The sequence below is a fragment of the Ceratosolen solmsi genome, unplaced genomic scaffold (genome assembly GCF_000503995.2).
Source record: "Ceratosolen solmsi marchali unplaced genomic scaffold, CerSol_1.0 scaffold26, whole genome shotgun sequence".
Classification (NCBI taxonomy): domain Eukaryota; kingdom Metazoa; phylum Arthropoda; class Insecta; order Hymenoptera; family Agaonidae; genus Ceratosolen; species Ceratosolen solmsi.
The window spans coordinates 455,068-475,820 of record NW_011948442.1 but is presented as its reverse complement, the minus strand read 5'-3'; the positions used below and the strand labels follow the sequence as shown (position 1 = coordinate 475,820).

Below are 20,753 nucleotides of genomic sequence, written 5' to 3'. Positions count from 1 at the left end.
ATTTTGATAATTTTCTGTAAAAGAAAAAGATAAAATTAAAACAAATTTCAATATGAAACATTTTTAATTCATTAATTTTTCAAACGACCATCATCTTAATAATTAATTAATAACCTATTGAACAAAAGGTATTTTTAATTAAAACGATGACTAAAAAGATTTCTTAATAAATCCTACTTAAGGTTTGTTTTAAATTATATAAATTGTTACTTGATTGTAAAGTTATAGTTAAATTATGTAAATTTTCAATTAATTTTAAATGTTTTTTCAAAAATCTAAAGTAAAGAGAAAACAAAAGATTGATAGTAAATTTAAATTAAAAAATTTTGAATCATTCCATATTATTTATTATTATGAATATTGAACATTAACAAAAAATTTTCTAATTCAAGCATTTACAATTTACACATTAATATTTATATACATTTGCATGAGCATGTGTATTCTCTATTTAAAAATTTATCATCAATATAATTTAATAGATAATGTTAAAAAATGTAAAATAATATCAATCATATATATAATACTTAAATAAAACATATAATACATTTTTTATTTTAGTGTCAATTGAATTATAAAAAAAATTTATCATTAAATTATTTTGAATTTTTCTTAAAAATATAATTTTTAAAAATACTTAATTATTAAAAAAAATTCTTTATAATTTCAACTGTATATTCAGTTGTAAATTTCAGTTACAAACTAATTAAACTGAAAATAAAACAATTATAAATAATTCAATTAACAATTTTAAAACGTAAATTTTAAATATTGCCTTATTTAATTGGATTTTTTAATTTCAAGAATCTGAGAAAATTCAATATGTAGAAATTAATTAATTTTTATATTAATATACATTTACACAAATAAAGTAATGTAATTAAAAAAAATTTTAAATATCCAAATATGTATATTTATTATTTATATTTTTAATAAACTCATCACTATTATTACAAGTCTATTCATTATATATAGTAGCTGAATCTTTATCAGAATATATATTTGGTTTTTAAGTTAAACTTGGACATCTACTCAAAAATTTTTGTACATGAAACTCTACAAAATTGTCCAAACTATATTAGTGTCAATTTCGACAGTTGACAAAAATAAAATTTGTGGTTAGAGTCAAAGCAGAGCGATTAATAAGTGTTTTTTAACAACAGGAAAAATCAAAGAAAAATATAGAATCAGAATATCTTTAATGTATACACAAACGATTAAAATGCCTGTGCAAAAGGACTCGAATATTGTAAAAATAGCTGTTGAATTAACAGATCAAGTGCCTCAGTTAATAGAGTTTAATCAGAAACAACCTTTAATCGGAATTATTCAGGTTGATTTTTATTTATAGGATTTAAAATGTTAATTTTAATTATTAATTGTACATAAATTATTATTGGTTTTTAATTATGTATTTATAATTTTGTACAATGTTATAAAGTATTACTAAAATTATTATATCAACAAAATTTTATTTCTTATTATTTTAGGAACTTTGTAATGGTTGGGATATTCCAGATTTTGAATCATTCTCACTACAATTTTCTGATAATAATAACCAGAATTATATTACAGAGAAAAACAGAAATGAAGTTAAAAATGGTAGTATATTACGTTTAGAATATTCACCTTCAAAAACTTCTAGTGACATACTTGCTAATTTAAATAATAAAAATTCAGAAGAAAAAGTAAATAGAGCACTAGAAAAACTTAGTAAAATTAGTAAAGATATTACCTTTGCTTTAGAATTTATAAATAAACATGGATTATCACTGATTATTTCCCAGGTACATTTCTTAATTTAAATGAAAGTAAATTCTAAGATGTAATTGTATTTATTATATAACATATTATATAATTAGTATTTTAGTTCATCTATAAAGTTTTTGTTTTCATATTTATTATTCTTATTTAGATTGAAATCGAAAAATATAAAGGTAGTACGTTAGCTTACTGCTTGCAATCATTTGTTGAATTAATGGATCATGGAATTGTATTTTGGGATATTCTTGAAGCACCATTTATAAACAAAGTTGCCAGCTATATAAATAATCAAGCAATAGCCATTGATTCCAATGTTATCAAATCATCTTTAAGTATTCTTGAAAATATTGTGTTAAATTCAACTGGAAAATGTAGTCAAGTAGAAAAAGAAATAACGTTTCCAAATTTAGTTATGCACTTACAAAATATGAATTCCCAAATTCAACAAAATGCAATAGCACTTATAAATGCACTTTTTTTAAAAGCTGATATTGGAAAACGAAGAGCAGTTGCTGCTACACTACAGTCTAAACAAGTTAGAAATGTTTTTCTAACAAATGTTATTCAATCTACTGGTCAAGTGAGTATATATATAATTACTAAAATAAAAAATCAAGATATAATGAAATAAGAATGCATTGTAAATGGAAAGATACTGTTTATATTTTTAATTATATATAAATAATCAATAAATATATATGCTTATTTAATAAATTTTTATAAAAAAAATATAAAACTTTTTAAAATATTTTAATTCAATATCTATTATTCAAGAATACTGAAAGATATGATTTTCAAAGTTTAAGTTTTTTAAAATATAAAAGTTTTTTCAATATACAGTAATAGAAAATAATTTACATTTAGCAACTTTATAACATTTAAATACATTATAAAATTCAATTTGTATTTGACTAATCCTTTTAAAATATGTTTATTATGATTTAATATGATTGACTCAAGAAAATATACATATTTAAATAGTTTTACTCCTATTACTAGTTCTGTAATTCCAACTAAAGTTATTTAAATAATAAAGTTTTGAATTATTATAAATTAAAATACTTTAAACATACCTTTATTTTTTAATGAATATTTTATATTTGATATTTATATAATTCATTTTTTAACATTTTTTTCTTAAATTATTTTATTGATTTTAATTAACGTAATACAAAAAAAATCTAAAATTAATAATTCTGTAAAATAGTTTACAGAAATTATATTTTTCTAAAATATACTTTTAATCCTATGAATGTGAAATATTAAAGTTATATGAATATTTAAAAAATATAAAAATAGTTTAAAATTAAAATATATAATTTTTTAAATTTATATCATTTTTATTGCAATATATCAAATATATATTAAATTGCAGGAATAGACCAATAATAATAAAATTATATAGTTAACATATATATATATATATATAATACAGGTAGGCACAGAAATGGCTCATCAACTATATGTTCTTCAGACTCTAATGCTAAGTTTATTGGAACAGCGAATGATAACCAAAATGGATAATCAAGATCAAGATGCACATGATAAAATTAAAGAATTGCGAAGAATTGCTTTTGATACAGAAGGAATAAACAGTAGTGATATTACAGCGAGAAAACAAGGACTATTTGCAAAAGACTATAAGAAATTAGGATTTAAATGTGATATTAATCCTGCTTTAGATTTTACAGAAACTCCACCTGGAATGCTAGCTCTCGACTGCATGGTGTATTTTGCTCGAAATCATATAGAAAGTTATACAAAAGTTGTGTTAGAAAATTCTTGTCGTGCTGATGAACATGAATGTCCATTTGGGAGGACTAGTGTAGAACTTGTTAAACTACTATGTGAAGTAAGTTTTCAATTTTGAAAAAATATATAATACTAATCATATCTACAGAACAAACATATCTATCAACAGGTTTTAAGAATTGGTGAAACACCCAGTGAACAAGGTCAATCATATCATCCAATGTTCTTTACCCATGATCATCCTTTTGAAGAGTTTTACTGTGCTTGTATAGTTTTATTAAACAAAACATGGAAAGAAATGAGAGCTACAACAGAAGATTTTGTTAAAGTATTCTCGGTAGTCCGTGAACAAATAACACGAGCACTTCAGTCAAAACCAACAGGTTTGGATAAATTCAAAAACAAATTGCAGCAACTGACTTATTCTCACATTACAAACTTATGGCAGCAAGAAAGAACTAGCAGAGAAGAATGGGAATCCCATGCTAGACCTATTGTTGAATTGAAAGAACAAATAACTCCAGATATAATAATTCTAATACAACAACAACGACTCGGATTTTTGATTGAAGGATCAAGATTTACTAAATACAGTACAAGAGGACAAGTTAGTTATATTCTTGTATTTCTAAAATTGTTATTTCATTTATAATAGTTTAAGTAATATTTAATATTAAATTTATTAAAAGATATTTCATTAATTTTTTGAAGAATAATTTTAATAATTAACTACAGAAATTATTTTTATAACAAGATTTATCTTTTTTCTAAAATTACAGCTAATGTAAAATTATTATATTTGTAGAGAATTAAAGATAAATTTTGGTATATTCGTCTGTCATTAAATCATAAGGTTTTTCATTATGGTGATTGCGATGAAAAATCAGTGCCAAGTATAGATGAATTGCCAACAAAACTAGCTGTTGTAGAAATTCGTGGACTTTTAACTGGAAGAGATTGTCCTCACATGAAAGATTTACAACGACGAAAAACTACTCATATATTAGCTTTTTCTCTTATTTTAGATTCTGTGGATATTACAAGTTTAGATTTTGTAGCTCCAGATGAACAAGTTTTTGATTATTGGACAGATGGTATCAATGCTTTACTTGGTAATTAATATAATTTTGTCTTTAAAACTAATAGTACTTTTTTTTATTTGGAATTATATTATAGGAAATCGAATGAATAGTAAAGAAGCTGATAAGGACTTGGAAACACTTTTATCAATGGACATTAAACTTAGATTACTGGATGCTGAAGGAATTGATATTCCGCAAAATCCGCCACCTATTCCTGATCTACCTCTAAATTATGATTTTTGCTATGATGTATAAAAGAATTAAATTTGAATCTTAAGCTATTCTAATATTTTATACATTTCATATAACTTTTAAATTATATAGCAACAAAAGTTTTTATTTTTGATTTATTTATTCATACATGTACATATAAGATAATTAAAGAAAAAAATAAGCAAATTTAATAAAGACATAAAAAATATTCAAAAAGGTCTTATTGATAACTACTTCATATTTATATTATGACATAATATGATTCAACTATTTTCATATAAATAACAGGTACTAATTAATTGAAAATATATTGTTTTTACTTTTGAATTATAACATTTTATGTAATTCATTTTTTATTAAGTTAAACATTAAGTTTTAATTTTATAATGTTATTTTGTTATTGTATGAAAGATAAATTATAATTTCTTTTTTATTTGGTGTAATATAATGATTTGGTATATCTTATATTCATCATGAAAACTTATAAAAGTTACAAAATAAATACATTTGTAATACAGTTTATAATTAACAACTCAATCTACTAAATTATTTTTTATAAATTTTTAATACAAGAGTTTTATATAAAATTCCTAATAAATTTATGCTTTTTACTCTATTGTATGTTTACTTTTTTCATGCAATACAGCACTATTAACTTATTAGATAATAAATTATATCAAATATTACAAATTTGCAAAATATAATAATTTTTGTGAACCACTAAGATACATAAATAAATTCTACATTTATAAGTGTGCAAAGTTTTATAGGTTTCTTGAATGCACATTTGTATACATTTTACAAATCAATAAAATTTTATATTTTAATTAAAACAACTTATATTATTACATTATTTCATCTTGAAAATTGTGATAATGTTGAGGATCATTAGTATATTGATCTGAAGGATAAAGAAAAAATTCAATAAAATTCAGTATTGGTCCTCGACTGAAAGGGTTCCAATATCTTCCCTTTTTATCTCTCAGATATGAATATCTTTTGTAATTAAACATTTCGTTTGTTGTTAAATTCATACAGGCATGTAAAATCTAAAATAATTTACATAATATTTGAATCAAGATTTAAAAAAAGATTAAAAAAATAATTAAAGTTAACATAGAAGTTTTCAAATGTTTTACCGAAGTACATGTGAGTATCCAACCTAATCCACAAAAAATTAATGCTTCCAATAAACCCAGTACATACAATAATTGTATGCCTTCAATTGCAATACAATAACATGCGAAATATAAAGTAAATGAACAGTTTGTAGCTATACACATAACAAAAATAAAAAACCATATTCTGAAAAAATTTAATTTTATTAATAAATAATTTAAAATATTTTTTTCTAAAGTTCCAATATATATTAAATGTTTATAATATGAATGAAAATATAGTTTTAGTTAAAAATTGTTAAAATTAAAATAAATATAAACTTTATTTTATTAACATTTTATCAAAAATTAAAACACATTTAAACTTTAGCATTAGATTTATTTGATAAAAAAAGTATTACCTGTTTTTAAGTCCAACACAATTATAAATAAATGGACAATGATGATCAAAATATGAAACACAACGATTACAGATTCGACAATGCTTGGCTCTTAATGGTCTAAAACACTTACAGCTATGACAAAGTCTAGACAATATAATATTGCGTTTCTTCCATTTATCGAAATAAGGAATCTGCAATGAAATTCATTGTAGCAGCTTTATAAGCAATAGTTGTATATCATATATAAGCATGAAAATATATATTACTTGTTTAATCGCTCGATAATATGTATCGCTATTTTGCGGGATATAACCGGGATCTTTTCTATTCGCTATTATCCAAGAAATCCACATAACAATATTCCAGTATATAAAACAATAATGGCTTCGTCGCAATAAATCCCATGTTATGGGAATGCATTTCAATAAGTACATCGGATAGCCCCATAACAGTACCGAAATCATGAAAAGTAGCAAAGGTCCCTTACTATTTCCTGCTCCTCCAAAAAGCAATGCCCTGTTAATAACAACATATACTAGCTTTACAATAAATTTACTTTTCGCAAAAAATAAGTTTTGGGTACAGTTTAATATATTTTTATAATGTAATAGTTAAAAAAATTTTATTTATGTTTATTATTGTGTATTATATATTATATACTACATGATACAGCAAATAATTTTATAAATTTTACAAATGTACCGACCGTACCTTCAATGTTACTCATGATTTTTCAACAGTTAACTCAACATTATTAAGCTAGTTACTTAATTTACTGTTCTGCAGAAAAATGAGTACCTGGCTAGCAGGGCCACATATCTAGAGTTAGGTGTAAACTCCCAGATGGTGGAAGGGAGAATTGCGGGCCAGTGGGCAGGATAGTGCATGTATCCAATAATAAATAGATTTGGTATTTGTTTTAGTTTATTGTGATAATTGCATTGGTTGTATTATAATGATTTTAGTTTATGCTTGAATGCCTTCGTTTCTTGAGTTTTGTATTACTATTGCCACAGAGCTGTAATGTGTGTTGCATGTACAGGTAGAAGGGTGTAGCCTTCTGGTTCTCTATATGTAATGCACGTGGTGGTGGTGTTATACACGTAGAAGAACAAGGTCGAAAACTCCTGTGCTTCCTTGTGCAGTAGCACGTGGCAGTAGCTTGAATTTGCCTGGGTATTGTCTTATTGCTTACGTTGAAGGCTCTGCAGATGTGCTCTTGGTGGCACTTCATCTTAGTCTGCAGATATTGCCGCGTGCGGTGCCTCGTAAGTCTATCTTGTGGAAACTAAACTTGCCCCTTATGCGTTTGCAGATTGTGTGCGCTTGGTCGCTCTGCAGTTCTTTACCTTATGAGGCATATTGTATATCATTATCGTTATTAAGGAATGAAACTTTACCTTATGAGTTCTGCAGATTTTGTGCTCTTGATGGTAGCTAGTGATGTCTGCAGGTTATGCCTCGTGCGACAGCTTGTAGTGTATGTTTTGTGTTTTTCTGGCTATACCTCGTATTGTTTGCTGAGTTTGCCTCGAACGGCTCCTTATAGGTTGTGACTATGTTGTGCCTTGTGCACCACTGTTTACTTGTTCCTTTTTCTTTGTCTTGCACTGCTGCGAGTGTATGATTTATCTTGCACTTGTTATGAGCTGGATATGACTAAACTTTGTCTCTTAATCGGTCTTTACTGTGTATGCCTACATTCTTGTTATTTGGCGTTCCCTTGGAGAAGCAGCCTTGCCGGCTTCTCTGGTGACAAGAGATTTCTGTGTACGTCTTGCTGGCGTCTTTCTTGAAGCCATTCTCTCGGCCACCGCGTGGCCCTTATGAATTTCATGCTTCTTGGCGTTTCCAATCAGAGCGCCTCTTTTTGGGCGTCTCCAATCGAATTGATCCTTTCATTATTGACGGTTCCAATCAGAGCGCTTCTTACTTGCATTCCCACCATGAGAGGGGGACTTCTTTGGCACGTTCTCGCTTCACTATCCAAGCCACATGTAGCTGGGTTTGACAACAGCGTATGCATGCAGTGTTGCCTTTAATATCCCTTTTTCGGATGTAAGACGAGGTGGTTTTTGCTTATATTTTTATGACTTGATTATGCCAGAAGTATTATGACTTGTCGTCGATAGATGCTTTGTGGCGAGGCCGTGTCAAATGTCTCGTAGCATTAATTTTATGACTTGTTTTGCTGGACACTTGGAACTTTGTTTTCGCCAGATGTGTTTATGAATTTTATTTTCTTTAGATATTCGAAGTTTTACTGAATTGTTTAGATTTAGTTAATCCGAGGCGCGTTTTGAATGTTATTTCTCGAGTAGTCGAGAGTTCGTCTTTTTCAGAACTCTTATCTCGAATTTTCCAGATGTTTAATGAGCTGGGAGTTTTCTTACATTCTCGAACAATAAATATGTATACAAATATATGTTAAAAAATATACTTAAAAAAAACTTTAAAAAAAATAATATATTTAATAATATTTATAATGTAATAGTTTGATGAAAATAGAATAAAAGTATATTTTATTGTATATTATAAATATATGAAAATCTTAAACAAGTTAATAAAATCAATAAATTTAAAAACATATTTAATTTAAATCAGATAATTAATTTTCCTAATTTAGTGACAAGCAAACTTACCAAAGTTCGTTGACTGGTGGTATCCACCTTGCTCTGTGCTTCATCTCTGTCTGCAATATCCTTACAATCTCCCCATGGCGATGACTCTTGGCGAGTTGTAAAGGCGTCTTGCCATTCTTATCACGTGGTTCAAGTTCGATCTTACTCTTCTCACAAAGAATACGCACGCAACTGAGGTGTCCTGCGAGACAAGCTAGATGTAACGGCGTTGAGCCAAAATAGTCAGGCTTCTGCAAGTCGACACCACTATACATGAGTAGTCGAATGAGATCGGAATGACCCTTGTATGCTGCCCAATGTAATGCCGTATCACCATTTATATCAGTCAAGTGACAAAGTGCTCCAGAGCCGAGGAGGAAGGCAGCCGTTGGAAACTTACCAAACATACAGGCAGTCATAAGTGGAGTCAAGCCCTTAAAATCTACAGCATTCGCCACTACTCCAGACTATAAAAGTACAAAATACGTTTTTAAAATATTTTACACTGATATATTAACTCTGTATAATCTGTATAAATTCTTTTTTTCAAATTTCAAATAGTTTTTCAGTTGATTTTATCCAAAAACAAGCAGCCTTTGACATTTAAATTCACTTTAAATGTTTAAAGTAGTTTGAAATTCAGCCATATTAAATTTAATATTTTGTTTTATGGGACTTAAATGTAATATTTACCTTCAGAAGTAACTGAGTAATTGCACTATGCCCTTTTCGACATGCCCAATGAATTGGCCGAGGTCCTTGTGTTCCAAGACAAGAAAGATCAACCGGTCCATTGCTCTCAATTAAGTACCTCATCACCTAAAAATACATTGTGCCTTAAGTTCTTGATAATTTAATCTTATCAGTACAAAAACAATTTTAAATGTTTTAAATATTTCGAACTATTTTATTATTTATTATTATTTCGAAATATTTTAAATATTTTGTTTTTAATTTTTCTTATAATATTATGAATAAATTACGCATAAAACAAATCAAACATACTTCAATGTTTCCATCAAGAGCAGCCCAGTGAGCTGGTGTGTACCCCCATTCATCTCGAACACTCAATATTTTAGAACCATTTTTATCCACCAAGTTAGTAATTGCTTCGATATTTCTATTTATTTATTTATGCACTATTTAATACGAATATATATATATATATATATATATATATATATATAATTATTATCTAAATACTAGAAAGTATATTACAAAGCTATTTAAATATTTTATTTATGTATTTTTAGTACCTTTTAAAATATATTTTAGACAAAATATATGATATAATCTAAACTACACATAATTATTCAAAGAATGTGAAATATATTTACAATCAATGAATAATAAAATATATTACTGTAGTATTACTATTTTCAATTATTAATACTGTAAATATATACAAATATTATTAATTTTATTTTATTTAAAAAAAACATTTTAAATTAACAGACTTGAAAAATTTGACTACAAATAACATTATAAACCACTAATAAAGTTTCATGATAAAAAATAAAACAGTTTTATAAAAATTATTTTAATTAGATAAATATAATTTAATTACATAATTTACACTTTTCATATTAATAATTTGTGAAAATAAACATCTTTATCTCTTTAATTATATATTTATAAATATAATATATAACTAATTTCAAATATAATGAAAATACATTGTGCAATTCAAATAATGATTTCATTTAAAACTTATACTTGACTTATTATAAATGACTTCATTTAACACTTCTGATAAAATAAAGTTTTTTTTTAAACCATTGCTCATTAATCTTTATAATTTAAAATGTGTATGCAAGCATAAAAATAAAAGTAATGTTTAATATAACATTATACATTAACTAAGAATTGAATTCAGCTATTTCATATTAGAAACTTATACCCAAATCGAAGAAGTTCAAAAATTTGTTTTGTCTCATTAGATGGTCTTTGACCCTGTGCTGCATGATCTGCATAAACATTGTCATCTGGACCATCTCTTTTTTTATTTCGTGACCTCCTAGGTGTATTCTGATTTGGCTGAGTTGTTACAGAAAGAGGAATATTTGGCAACAAATCCCCTATGTCTGGATCTGGACTTAGTTCCCATACCGATTTAGCAGATCCTGGTCCTGTTACAGGACTTACAGGATACACCTGTATATGCATCAAATGTTTAACAAAAACTTTACTTTTAAAAATAATGTTTAATATCATTAAAATAATATATCAGGTTTGAAAATAATAAAAAGTTGATGAAATACAACAATGTAATTAACTGTTATTTATTTGGCCATTTAAATGACTATAAATAAGATTGTTTTTAAATTATATTCTTAGAAAATGTAAATTTTTACTTATAATCCATATATAATTCCATAAAACTATTTTAAATATAAATTTATATAAATATAGAAATTATTGAAATCTTTATAATCTACACATCTAAAAGAATTACCGAAATCAATTAATTGGAAATCATGATCTAAAGCATATATATTTATAAAAAATTTAATTCGTCTGGAAATATTTAGTTTTATTAAAAAATATCTTTCCCAATTACAATGAATTCTTACAAAATCCATTTGAAGCATTCAATACTATAGAAACTTAATATCCAAAAACATTAAATTTATTATAAACATTTTTATTATTAATAAACATTATTGTATTTATTTTATTATAAATGAAGAATTAATATATTAAAATATATCATAATTAAAATTAAATTAAATTGAAAAAACTCTTGGCTAGCATAATCAATACATAAATTGAATACATGAAGAATTTTTATTAAATATTTATTTATTATTAATTTTATGTTTACTATTATAATATAAGTGCAAGGTTTATTCATAGGCTTTCGAATTTATAACAATAAATATAAAAAGAAAGTATAAGCAATTTTCTCATATTGTTATTCTACGATTTCTCTATAAATTTTAAGGAATTTTGAAATATTACAAAGTATATAACAAATTTTAAACTAATCATGATACACGTAACACGTACTATTATATAAGCTTACATAGTACATGTAAGTTAATATTTTTAAATATAGAAGAGCAGTTTACCTTAAAAAAATAAGTAATATTGTATGAGTTATTTACTTTACAAAATGTTGGAGGCTCCGTGATTGGTCGATTTTTGTTCTCTTGTGAAAGATAAGCAACTAGACTCGAAATTCAACTTCGGTCCTCAAAAGCACTTTCTGAAGATTGGATTCGAGTGTTGACTTAATGCCATAGTAATATTAAAAAATGCTTCGATATTACACGCTTATTTTTAATAGTAAAATTTATGCTAGCTATTGGTACTGCATCTATATGAAGAAATTAACAAGGATGGGATGTGAACAGGCGTCACTAGAGGGTTCTTGAGTTGCGCATTCAAATCAATAGATCAGTGCGCAAGTTCCCAAAAATAGGTAATAGTTTTCTAATGGGTAATTTTGTTTAATTAGTAAAATGAAAAATAACGATTTATGCGATAACGATAGGATATTGTCTATATATTATTAGATATTATTATCCCATTTTTACTCACATTATACTTCATCGTATGTAATATTCACAAAATATGCAACCTTTGTAATTTTTCAAGTACAAAAATGTATTGATTATAGCCTCAGTCAGTAAATAATTTTAAATTAAATCTTATTCTATTAAAATTTTTCTATTTATTTAATAACGATAAAAAATTATTTTAATAGCTAAATGCTTAAATAAATAAAATTTACTATTTTATTATACTTGTAAAACAATGTATATATAAATTATGATGTATGTAATCATTCATTAGTACTAAATAGTACTAAAACATAAGCAAGCAAATAATACTTTTAAAATAATAAAATAGAAATAAAATTTGTTTTACTAATCATTACATCCATTTTTAAATATGATTTACATTTAAAAAAAACACAGCATAGTTATAATAAAAATACCTTTTAATATTCTACTTATATTTATTACTTAAAATATTAACTTATTTACTTTAAATCTTTTAATACTCCACATCACATACCAACTCAATAACTCATATACTAAATATTTCAATTGTAGAAATTTTACAAATATTTGCACTCAAGTTTTTAATAGTGACTGCATTTAATTGTATTAACGTGTTAAACATCACCCTTGCACTCATGCACGTATATTTACACATCAATAGAATAAATATATATAACTATTAAAAATAGTATTTTACATAAAAAATTATTAAACTAAAATTATTTAAATTCACAAAAAATATAAATTAATACATCTATAATTATATTAGTAGAAATTAAACTTTCTTTCAACTACATTCTCTTAATTTATAAAAAATATTGAATAAATGTTAAAATTCTACTACCTTTTCAATAATTAGAACATTTTACACGTCTTATTAACATTAAATAATTTATTAAAAAATACATATGCATGTTATTTTACTAGTATCAAACACTGAAAGATACCACATTATAGATAGTTCGTGATATATTACAATTCTTATAAACACGTGCAATTACTTTAATACTGGAAATTTCTGAAATTATTTAATGTTTATATTTTTAATATTTCACAATAAAATGGATCATTAAAATTTATTAGCTTATTATCATTAATCAATTTTCTACAGCTGTATAAAACATAGTGTTTTTAATATACTTTCAATATCTTTCATATACTAAAGTTTTAAAATAATAGAATGTTTAGATAGAAAATTCTATAAACTCGGTTGATTCTATCCAAGTAAATATTTATATAAGCTTTTACACTGGTCTAGTCTACTATAATAAACTAAACTAAAATGAAATATCTTAACTTCTACTCGTCTACAAACAATAAATAAAATTCAAAATCTATTCAAACATAAGCTTTTGTAAAAAACAAAAACAATATATAAGATTTAACTATATTAAGTAGGATTAAATACTTCACTTCTATAAAATATAAATATTAGATGATACGCAACATCAACTAAATTCATACTAAGATATCAAAACTGACAATGGATAAAAATATATTATTATACTCAATTAAAATTAAAATAGTAATAAAATTAAACTAAACATTTTCCTATGTTATTAATTATATATCGATAATTATCTAAGTATACCATTGCCAAATATGAAATTAAGTTCTAAACTAATAAATTACTCATTACAAAACATAAAAATTATAACATGGTATTAGTATATATATTTAAAAAATGTTAATATTTTATTTTTTTAATTTATATTTAAATATAAAACTTAAATTATCGCTAAATCGAATATAAAATAATATAATTATTTTAAACATATTATATATATATAAATATATAATATATATAGTATATAAATACATATATACATAATTTTAAATAAAAATTATATTACACTACTGCATGCATATTTGTATGCAAGAGTGAATTAAAACTATATATATTTTTTATTATAGTTAATATATATATATATAATACAATAATCAAATTTTTTATTTACAATACAGTTTTTAAAAACAATGAAATTCAGTTTTTGTTTAAAAATAATGTCACTAATGTTGATATTTAAATCACACTTTACAATTTTATTTAACACAATGCATATTTGCGTGGCTAATAACCTAAAATTGCTGTTGCGCATGCTTCCAATTTGTGCAGTTTCTATTTTCATTGTTATACGTTTTGCATTGGTTGCAATTTCCATTAATTCTATAATTATACTATTTTATACTTCATATTTAATAAAAGTATTAATGTAAGTAAATAATATGAATTACTTTATTTTGAAAAATATAATATTCAATAAATCTAATAAATATAATTCTGAAAGTAATCTTTTAATAAAACAATATATAATAATTTTTTTTTTTAGATTGAGATCAAACATTCAAGCTAAACTAAAATATATTATTGATTAATGTATAAATTTTCTATTTTCATGCACAGCCTTGTAATACATAAAATTTTAAAATCATTTCTATTTTTACAAATATATACTTTTTATACCAAAGTCTTCAATACAAATCTAATATATCAAAAAGAAATGGTCAAATATCTCACTCAATCGGACGCAATAAATATAGATAACGAACTGTTTGAAAAGTACAAATTTAGTATTGTTCAATTGATGGAATTAGCTGGTCAAAGTTGTGCCATTGCAATTAAAAAATGTTATCCACTTGTTGCTAATAACAAAAATAATATTTTGGTTTGTTGTGGTCCAGGAAATAATGGTGGTGATGGTCTTGTTTGTGCAAGACATTTGAAGCTTTTTGAATATTCTCCAGTGTTATATTATCCTAAAATAACAAACAATGCTATACATAAAAATCTACTTCATCAATGTATACAAAATGAGATTCCAATTTTAGAATCAGTAACACAAATAAAAAATGTCAATGAATATAAACTTATAGTAGATGCATTGTTTGGATTTAGTTTTAAGCCTCCAGTTAAAGCAGAATTTGTACCAATTATTGACATTCTTAAAAAATCAAGCATACCTATATGTAGTATTGATATTCCATCTGGATGGGATGTTGAAAACGGCGCACTTGAGGAAGGTGGTATAAAACCTGAAATGCTGATTTCATTGACAGCACCAAAGCTTTGTGCTTACAAATTTAAAGGAATTCATCATTATCTTGGAGGTCGATTTGTACCTAAAAAACTTGAGCTATCATATGAACTTAAATTGCCAAAGTATCCTGGGACTGAGTTAGTTATAAAACTATAATTTATTTTGTTATAATGTGTAACTACTTTTATGATAAAAAAAATTAAAAAATTATCTGATCAATATTGAAATTTAACTAAAATGAAATGTATTTTTCCAAAGTGTACAAAAATTACTTATAATTTTAGATACAAAAATTTTCTTTAAGATTTATTAAATAATTCAACTTAATGTATATATAAACTTATTATTTTATGATAAACAATTTTAATAAATGTAAAATATATTTGTAAATTTTTTTTACTTATACATATTTTTTTGCCCTTTTTAAAATAAAACTATGAGTATTTTAATAGGTTTTATAGAAATTTGTCGTAAGAAATAAAGTTAGCAAGAAATTAAATATCCTTTATTTTATCATATTAACAACGAACAATTCTAAAACTGTGTCAATATCTTTTACATCGTCGATTATACTTTTTAAATAATTATTGTGTGCGTATTGACACGTGTATATATTAATTGTTAAATCTCTTACATATTTTGCACATCAAATTTATTGTCGTAAATACGTATTACTACTATATTTTAGTCTCTAGAATGATAAATTACAGATTATTTTTAACTATGAAATTAATTAATTAAATAAAATTAATACTGAGCATTTAAAAGTTGTAGCTTTGAAATAATAAAATATACATTATTGGAAGTTCTAGTATATAAATTAATTTTGAAGTAGTTGGTAATTGGGCAAATCATAAAAAAAAAGTATGCAACAAAATTTATTCTTTGATTTTATTGTTATAATTAATAATTAAATGTAATTAAATAAGAAATATAAAGGTGAGTATTCACGAATATGTAATTTTTTTTTCCATGTTTGACGGCAATAATAGGGCAATCTAGTGCAATGTGAAATTCCAAAAATGCGCGCGCATGCGCAAGCTCTTAATGCAGAAAAAAGGCACGAACTGGCGAAAAAGTCGGCCTAAATATTTCATTTATTTATGGATGGAACTTGGTCACAATACAATATTCTTATCATTTGTTCTTATTTATGTTTTTACTGTAATAAACATAAAAAATCAATCGTATAAGTACGTTAAGAAAAAAGGACGGAGTTCAATTATTCAATCTATTATTTTCGTAATTTTAAAGTAACAATGAAATTAGTATTATTTATTTTTCCTTAAGAATTTTGTCTACAACATGATAAGAACCTTACAATTAACATATAAATAAAGTAGCTTTTTTACATTTATTTATATTTGATTCATTAATTATTTCGTCCTTTTTTCTTATACATTTCTTTTACACAATTTATTTTCGCACCGTCCTTAAATAAATATTGCATTGCAATTCGCTGTGGCATGAGTTTTCTTTTTCTGTATTTATTATTAATTATATATAATTAGGCTGTATAATTTATCTAAAAACAGCAAATTATTGTCTACGGTATCGAATTCATATATATATAATTTAATTGATTTTAAATTAATATTTTTTAGTCATGGTAAGCTCGGTGGCATAACCAGTTTTAATTTTTAATTTTTAATTTATGCATCTTCGCCAATTTGATAATATTCTTTTTTCGCACATTCAGAAAAAACTCCGTTTAAGATATACTATTTAGTTTTTAAATAAAAAAGATTTATGTTAAGTAAATAATTTGTATAAAAATAGTATGTTCATAAAGAAAAATTATTATTCCCATGTAAATGAAAAAAGTATCTTTTTATATACTTATATACACATACATTGCATGGATTTTTTCTTTGAATAAAATAAGCTAATCATAAATCAGTACGTTCACGTAAATATTCAAATTTGACTACAAATTTATTTTACTATTGAGTGTGAATTTCGAACGCATTATTAAAATTATTTATTTTTATCAGCTATATCAGTTATATCATTAAATATTCTTTAACAATTATTTTGTATATTTTGTATTTATATATATAAAGTAACTGCAAGTATTTTAAAATGAATAAAAAAATTGAAGGCAATCAAAGTGGCGAAAATTTCATTAAACCTAAAATAAAAAAATTAAATAATACTTTCTTTCCGTAATTATTTTCCTTAATTTAAAGTGACACATTTTTGGCAACTAGCCAAGCTCGGTCGTTTACGGAAGGCATCGTATGGCGCTTTATTTAAATCGTTGCATGAACAATTATGTAACAATTTTATTTTTTCACTATAAGGAATCGTGGAGACTTGCTTTTTTAAATTATTATCTAAACATTGGTTTTTTCTCTTATTAACGAGTATATATGTGAGTCTCTTTGTCGTAATTATTTATAATTTGCTTTTTTCAAAGCTCTGGAAGTGATTTTAGAGTAATACAATAATTTCGGAATACGAGAGAAAAGTTTTTTTATTTTTTATTTATTCTTTTTTTCAGCAATGTTAGTAGCTACTTTTAATCTAAAGTTTATAAATTTATTTATAAATATCTTTCTAAACTCTTTAGACTGAATCCTTAAATAGTATAAGAATACATTTATAAAATTTTTAAAATAAAATATGTAAAAAACTAAATAAATGGATAAACAATAAATAATTGCTTTTATTGCCAACTTGATATATTACAAATCGTATGTAGAGTAAAGTATAACTTAAAATAAAAAACATCAAATAATATTATTAAGTTTGTAACTAGATCAATTTAATCATTAATTAAAAAATTTTATTAAAAAAAATTAAAATATTTTTAATTCAAATTTTGAATTATAAATTAATGTGCACAAAATTAAATATCAAGAATGTAGTATCGAAAGCGTATATTACTTTTTCTGGAAATTTCTTATTAGTTATGTAATACATCTGAAGCAACGTACAATTTTTATCTACAAGAAACCGAAAGATTATCGACGCCTCTAACAAAAACATATTATCGCGCCATATGCATGATAAAAACCAAAACCTGAATTTATATTTACAACAATTAAGAAAAATAATATATTGTACGGTATTACAATGCAAACAATAATCAACTTAGCCATACTTTTTGTTCATCTTTTATCGCATAATAAAATTTGCTCCTAACTATTCTGATGTTAGTTGTACTAAAACGTAGATGTGATTATATATACCGGTACATACAGTACAAGATTATAGACACGTATAAACAAAAGCAGAAAGAATACGATACACAGTTGGAATTAAATATATAATAGAATTGCATATAGAAAAAGGAATTTTAAATAAAATTTTTATTACGCGAAGCATGCATTAGTCATACATCACGTTTTTATTAAAATTAGCTTTCGATAATACTTAGATTTAAAACTCTTAATATTTATAAACCTCTCCTAGTATAATATAGATATATTTTATAAATCTTAAAATTCATATTTTATTATTAAATTAAATCCATGTTAATGTTTTTCATGGCGTAAAAAAATTAATAAAAATTATTTATATTAATGTAAAAAATAGATAAATAATATGAAATTTGAAACTAACACTGAATAAAAGCTCAATACTATTTTTAATTAAAAAAAAATATATAAATAATTTCCAACTGTATAATTTCATAACAAAAATATAATAATATAAAAGTATCATATATCAATTTTCATTTTTATTGCATCATTTGTTTGAGCACATATGCTTCTTGTTATTTAATCGTTATTTCAAAGGGCAGGGGTCTAAGTAAATGTATTACGTACTTATGCATGAAGTACTTGTTATTTCGATCGTAAACATTACGCCATAATTATATAAAAATATATTTTTTAAATGTTAACACTAATATAATTGAGTATTATAAACATTCTGAATTGAATGTTTTATCTTCTTTGTCATAATTTAATTTTTTTCCCTACTTTATATATGTGTGTATATATATATATATATATATATATATATTAAAATAATGGACACGATGCCTGTCGCGAATAATGAAAGCTTCTAAGTAAGGAAGTGCACAGATTCGATTTTGACTACTTATATTATTTCTCAATTAGAATAAACGTATTTATTTGCTTATAAAAACTTGTACGTAATGATTTTATTATATACATTTTTTCAGTAATAGAATGAAAAAAAGTATAGAAAGTAAAAAAAGCTTATATTGAATATGGTACATTAGCACCCTTTTTTGCAAGAAAACCTTTTTCAATAAGCAAAATATTTTATGTATCGCATTAATTTATCTTATTATGATATTATTAATAACGAAAATATTATATTTACATTCCATATATCATATAAGTTATTATTTATAAAAATATGCCATAATTGATAAGTTATTTTTAAGCAGTTTTATAATGTCCATTCCATTCTCAAATTCCATGCTAGGGGGTCAAGTTTTTTCTCAGGTATACTTTATCTATTATTAATATTCATACTCTTTTCGATTTTTATTCATTCATATCGGCATCGATTATAGATATTTTCTTCGTTATAAATAATATATACGATAATTGTAATATTAATAACAATATCACTTATAACTTGTAGCACTTGTAAATAAAAGAAGTAATAAACTTTTATAAAATACATTTTCGAGTATTTATTATCGTCATCTGTGAATTCTCCCCTTTATTTTTTCTTATCTAAAATTACATCATAACGAATAAAACCATACGAATTATCGTATATTCACTGGATATTTCATTTTATTTTTTCGATAGTATAATATTTAAAAGCATTTTAATATCATATTTTTAAATTATTAAATAAAAATGGGCCTCGAAGATTGTAGTGAAGAAATTCACAGTACGAGTGGTAACAAACACATTTTACCCGGTTCATTTTAATTATATTTTCCCTTGCCTCTTATTCTCTCACTTTTAAATCTTTTTTGCTTACAAGTACATGATTTTACTTTACATCTTAAATATTCTCATACATAACCCGTATTTTATTCCTTCCATTAAAAAATGTTCTATTTATTATTTATTTAAAAGAAATCGATCGATCAATTGATTAAAAGATTTTACTTTTATATAGTATTTATTATTGTCAGACAATATTCTTTAAAAATATAGAAATAGAAAAATAAAATCATCTGAAACGTATAGAACGTAGAAAGTAAATAAACTAATTTATCATGTCATACTTTCTTCTTTACGAACATATTTAATTTATTACAAAAAACTCGGAATGTATATTGATAAAATAAATAATAAAAACTGCAGTTTGCAAGTGTTATTATTAAATCAAAA

The 20,753-nt window shown here is 24.1% G+C and overlaps 3 protein-coding genes across 3 annotated transcripts; 2 read left to right on the top strand and 1 right to left on the bottom strand.

Annotated features, from left to right (window-relative positions):
• Nucleotides 1–1,054: 1,054 nt before the first annotated feature.
• Nucleotides 1,055–4,889, top strand: Ced-12 (engulfment and cell motility Ced-12). Its single transcript, XM_011504008.1, has 7 exons — nucleotides 1,055–1,333; nucleotides 1,491–1,787; nucleotides 1,916–2,344; nucleotides 3,200–3,616; nucleotides 3,686–4,123; nucleotides 4,322–4,628; nucleotides 4,693–4,889. Exons 1-7 carry the CDS (start codon nucleotides 1,202–1,204, stop codon nucleotides 4,851–4,853), a joined length of 2,181 nt encoding a protein of 726 aa, XP_011502310.1. The 5' UTR covers nucleotides 1,055–1,201; the 3' UTR covers nucleotides 4,854–4,889.
• Nucleotides 4,890–5,635: 746 nt separating this feature from the next.
• On the bottom strand, nucleotides 5,636–12,112 carry Patsas (palmitoyltransferase Patsas; the record flags this gene model as incomplete). The annotated part of the gene is made up of 9 exons (XM_011504080.1): nucleotides 5,636–5,860; nucleotides 5,951–6,116; nucleotides 6,331–6,503; nucleotides 6,579–6,828; nucleotides 8,955–9,400; nucleotides 9,627–9,752; nucleotides 9,939–10,053; nucleotides 10,834–11,087; nucleotides 12,041–12,112. Coding segments are annotated over 9 exons (1,806 nt in total), but the record flags the coding sequence as incomplete, so codon positions are not given.
• A 2,734-nt stretch (nucleotides 12,113–14,846) lies between these two features.
• Naxe (NAD(P)HX epimerase) lies at nucleotides 14,847–15,686 on the top strand. Its single transcript, XM_011504007.1, has one exon. The coding sequence runs from the start codon at nucleotides 14,944–14,946 to the stop codon at nucleotides 15,634–15,636; it is 693 nt and encodes a 230-aa protein (XP_011502309.1). The 5' UTR covers nucleotides 14,847–14,943; the 3' UTR covers nucleotides 15,637–15,686.
• Nucleotides 15,687–20,753: the final 5,067 nt, after the last annotated feature.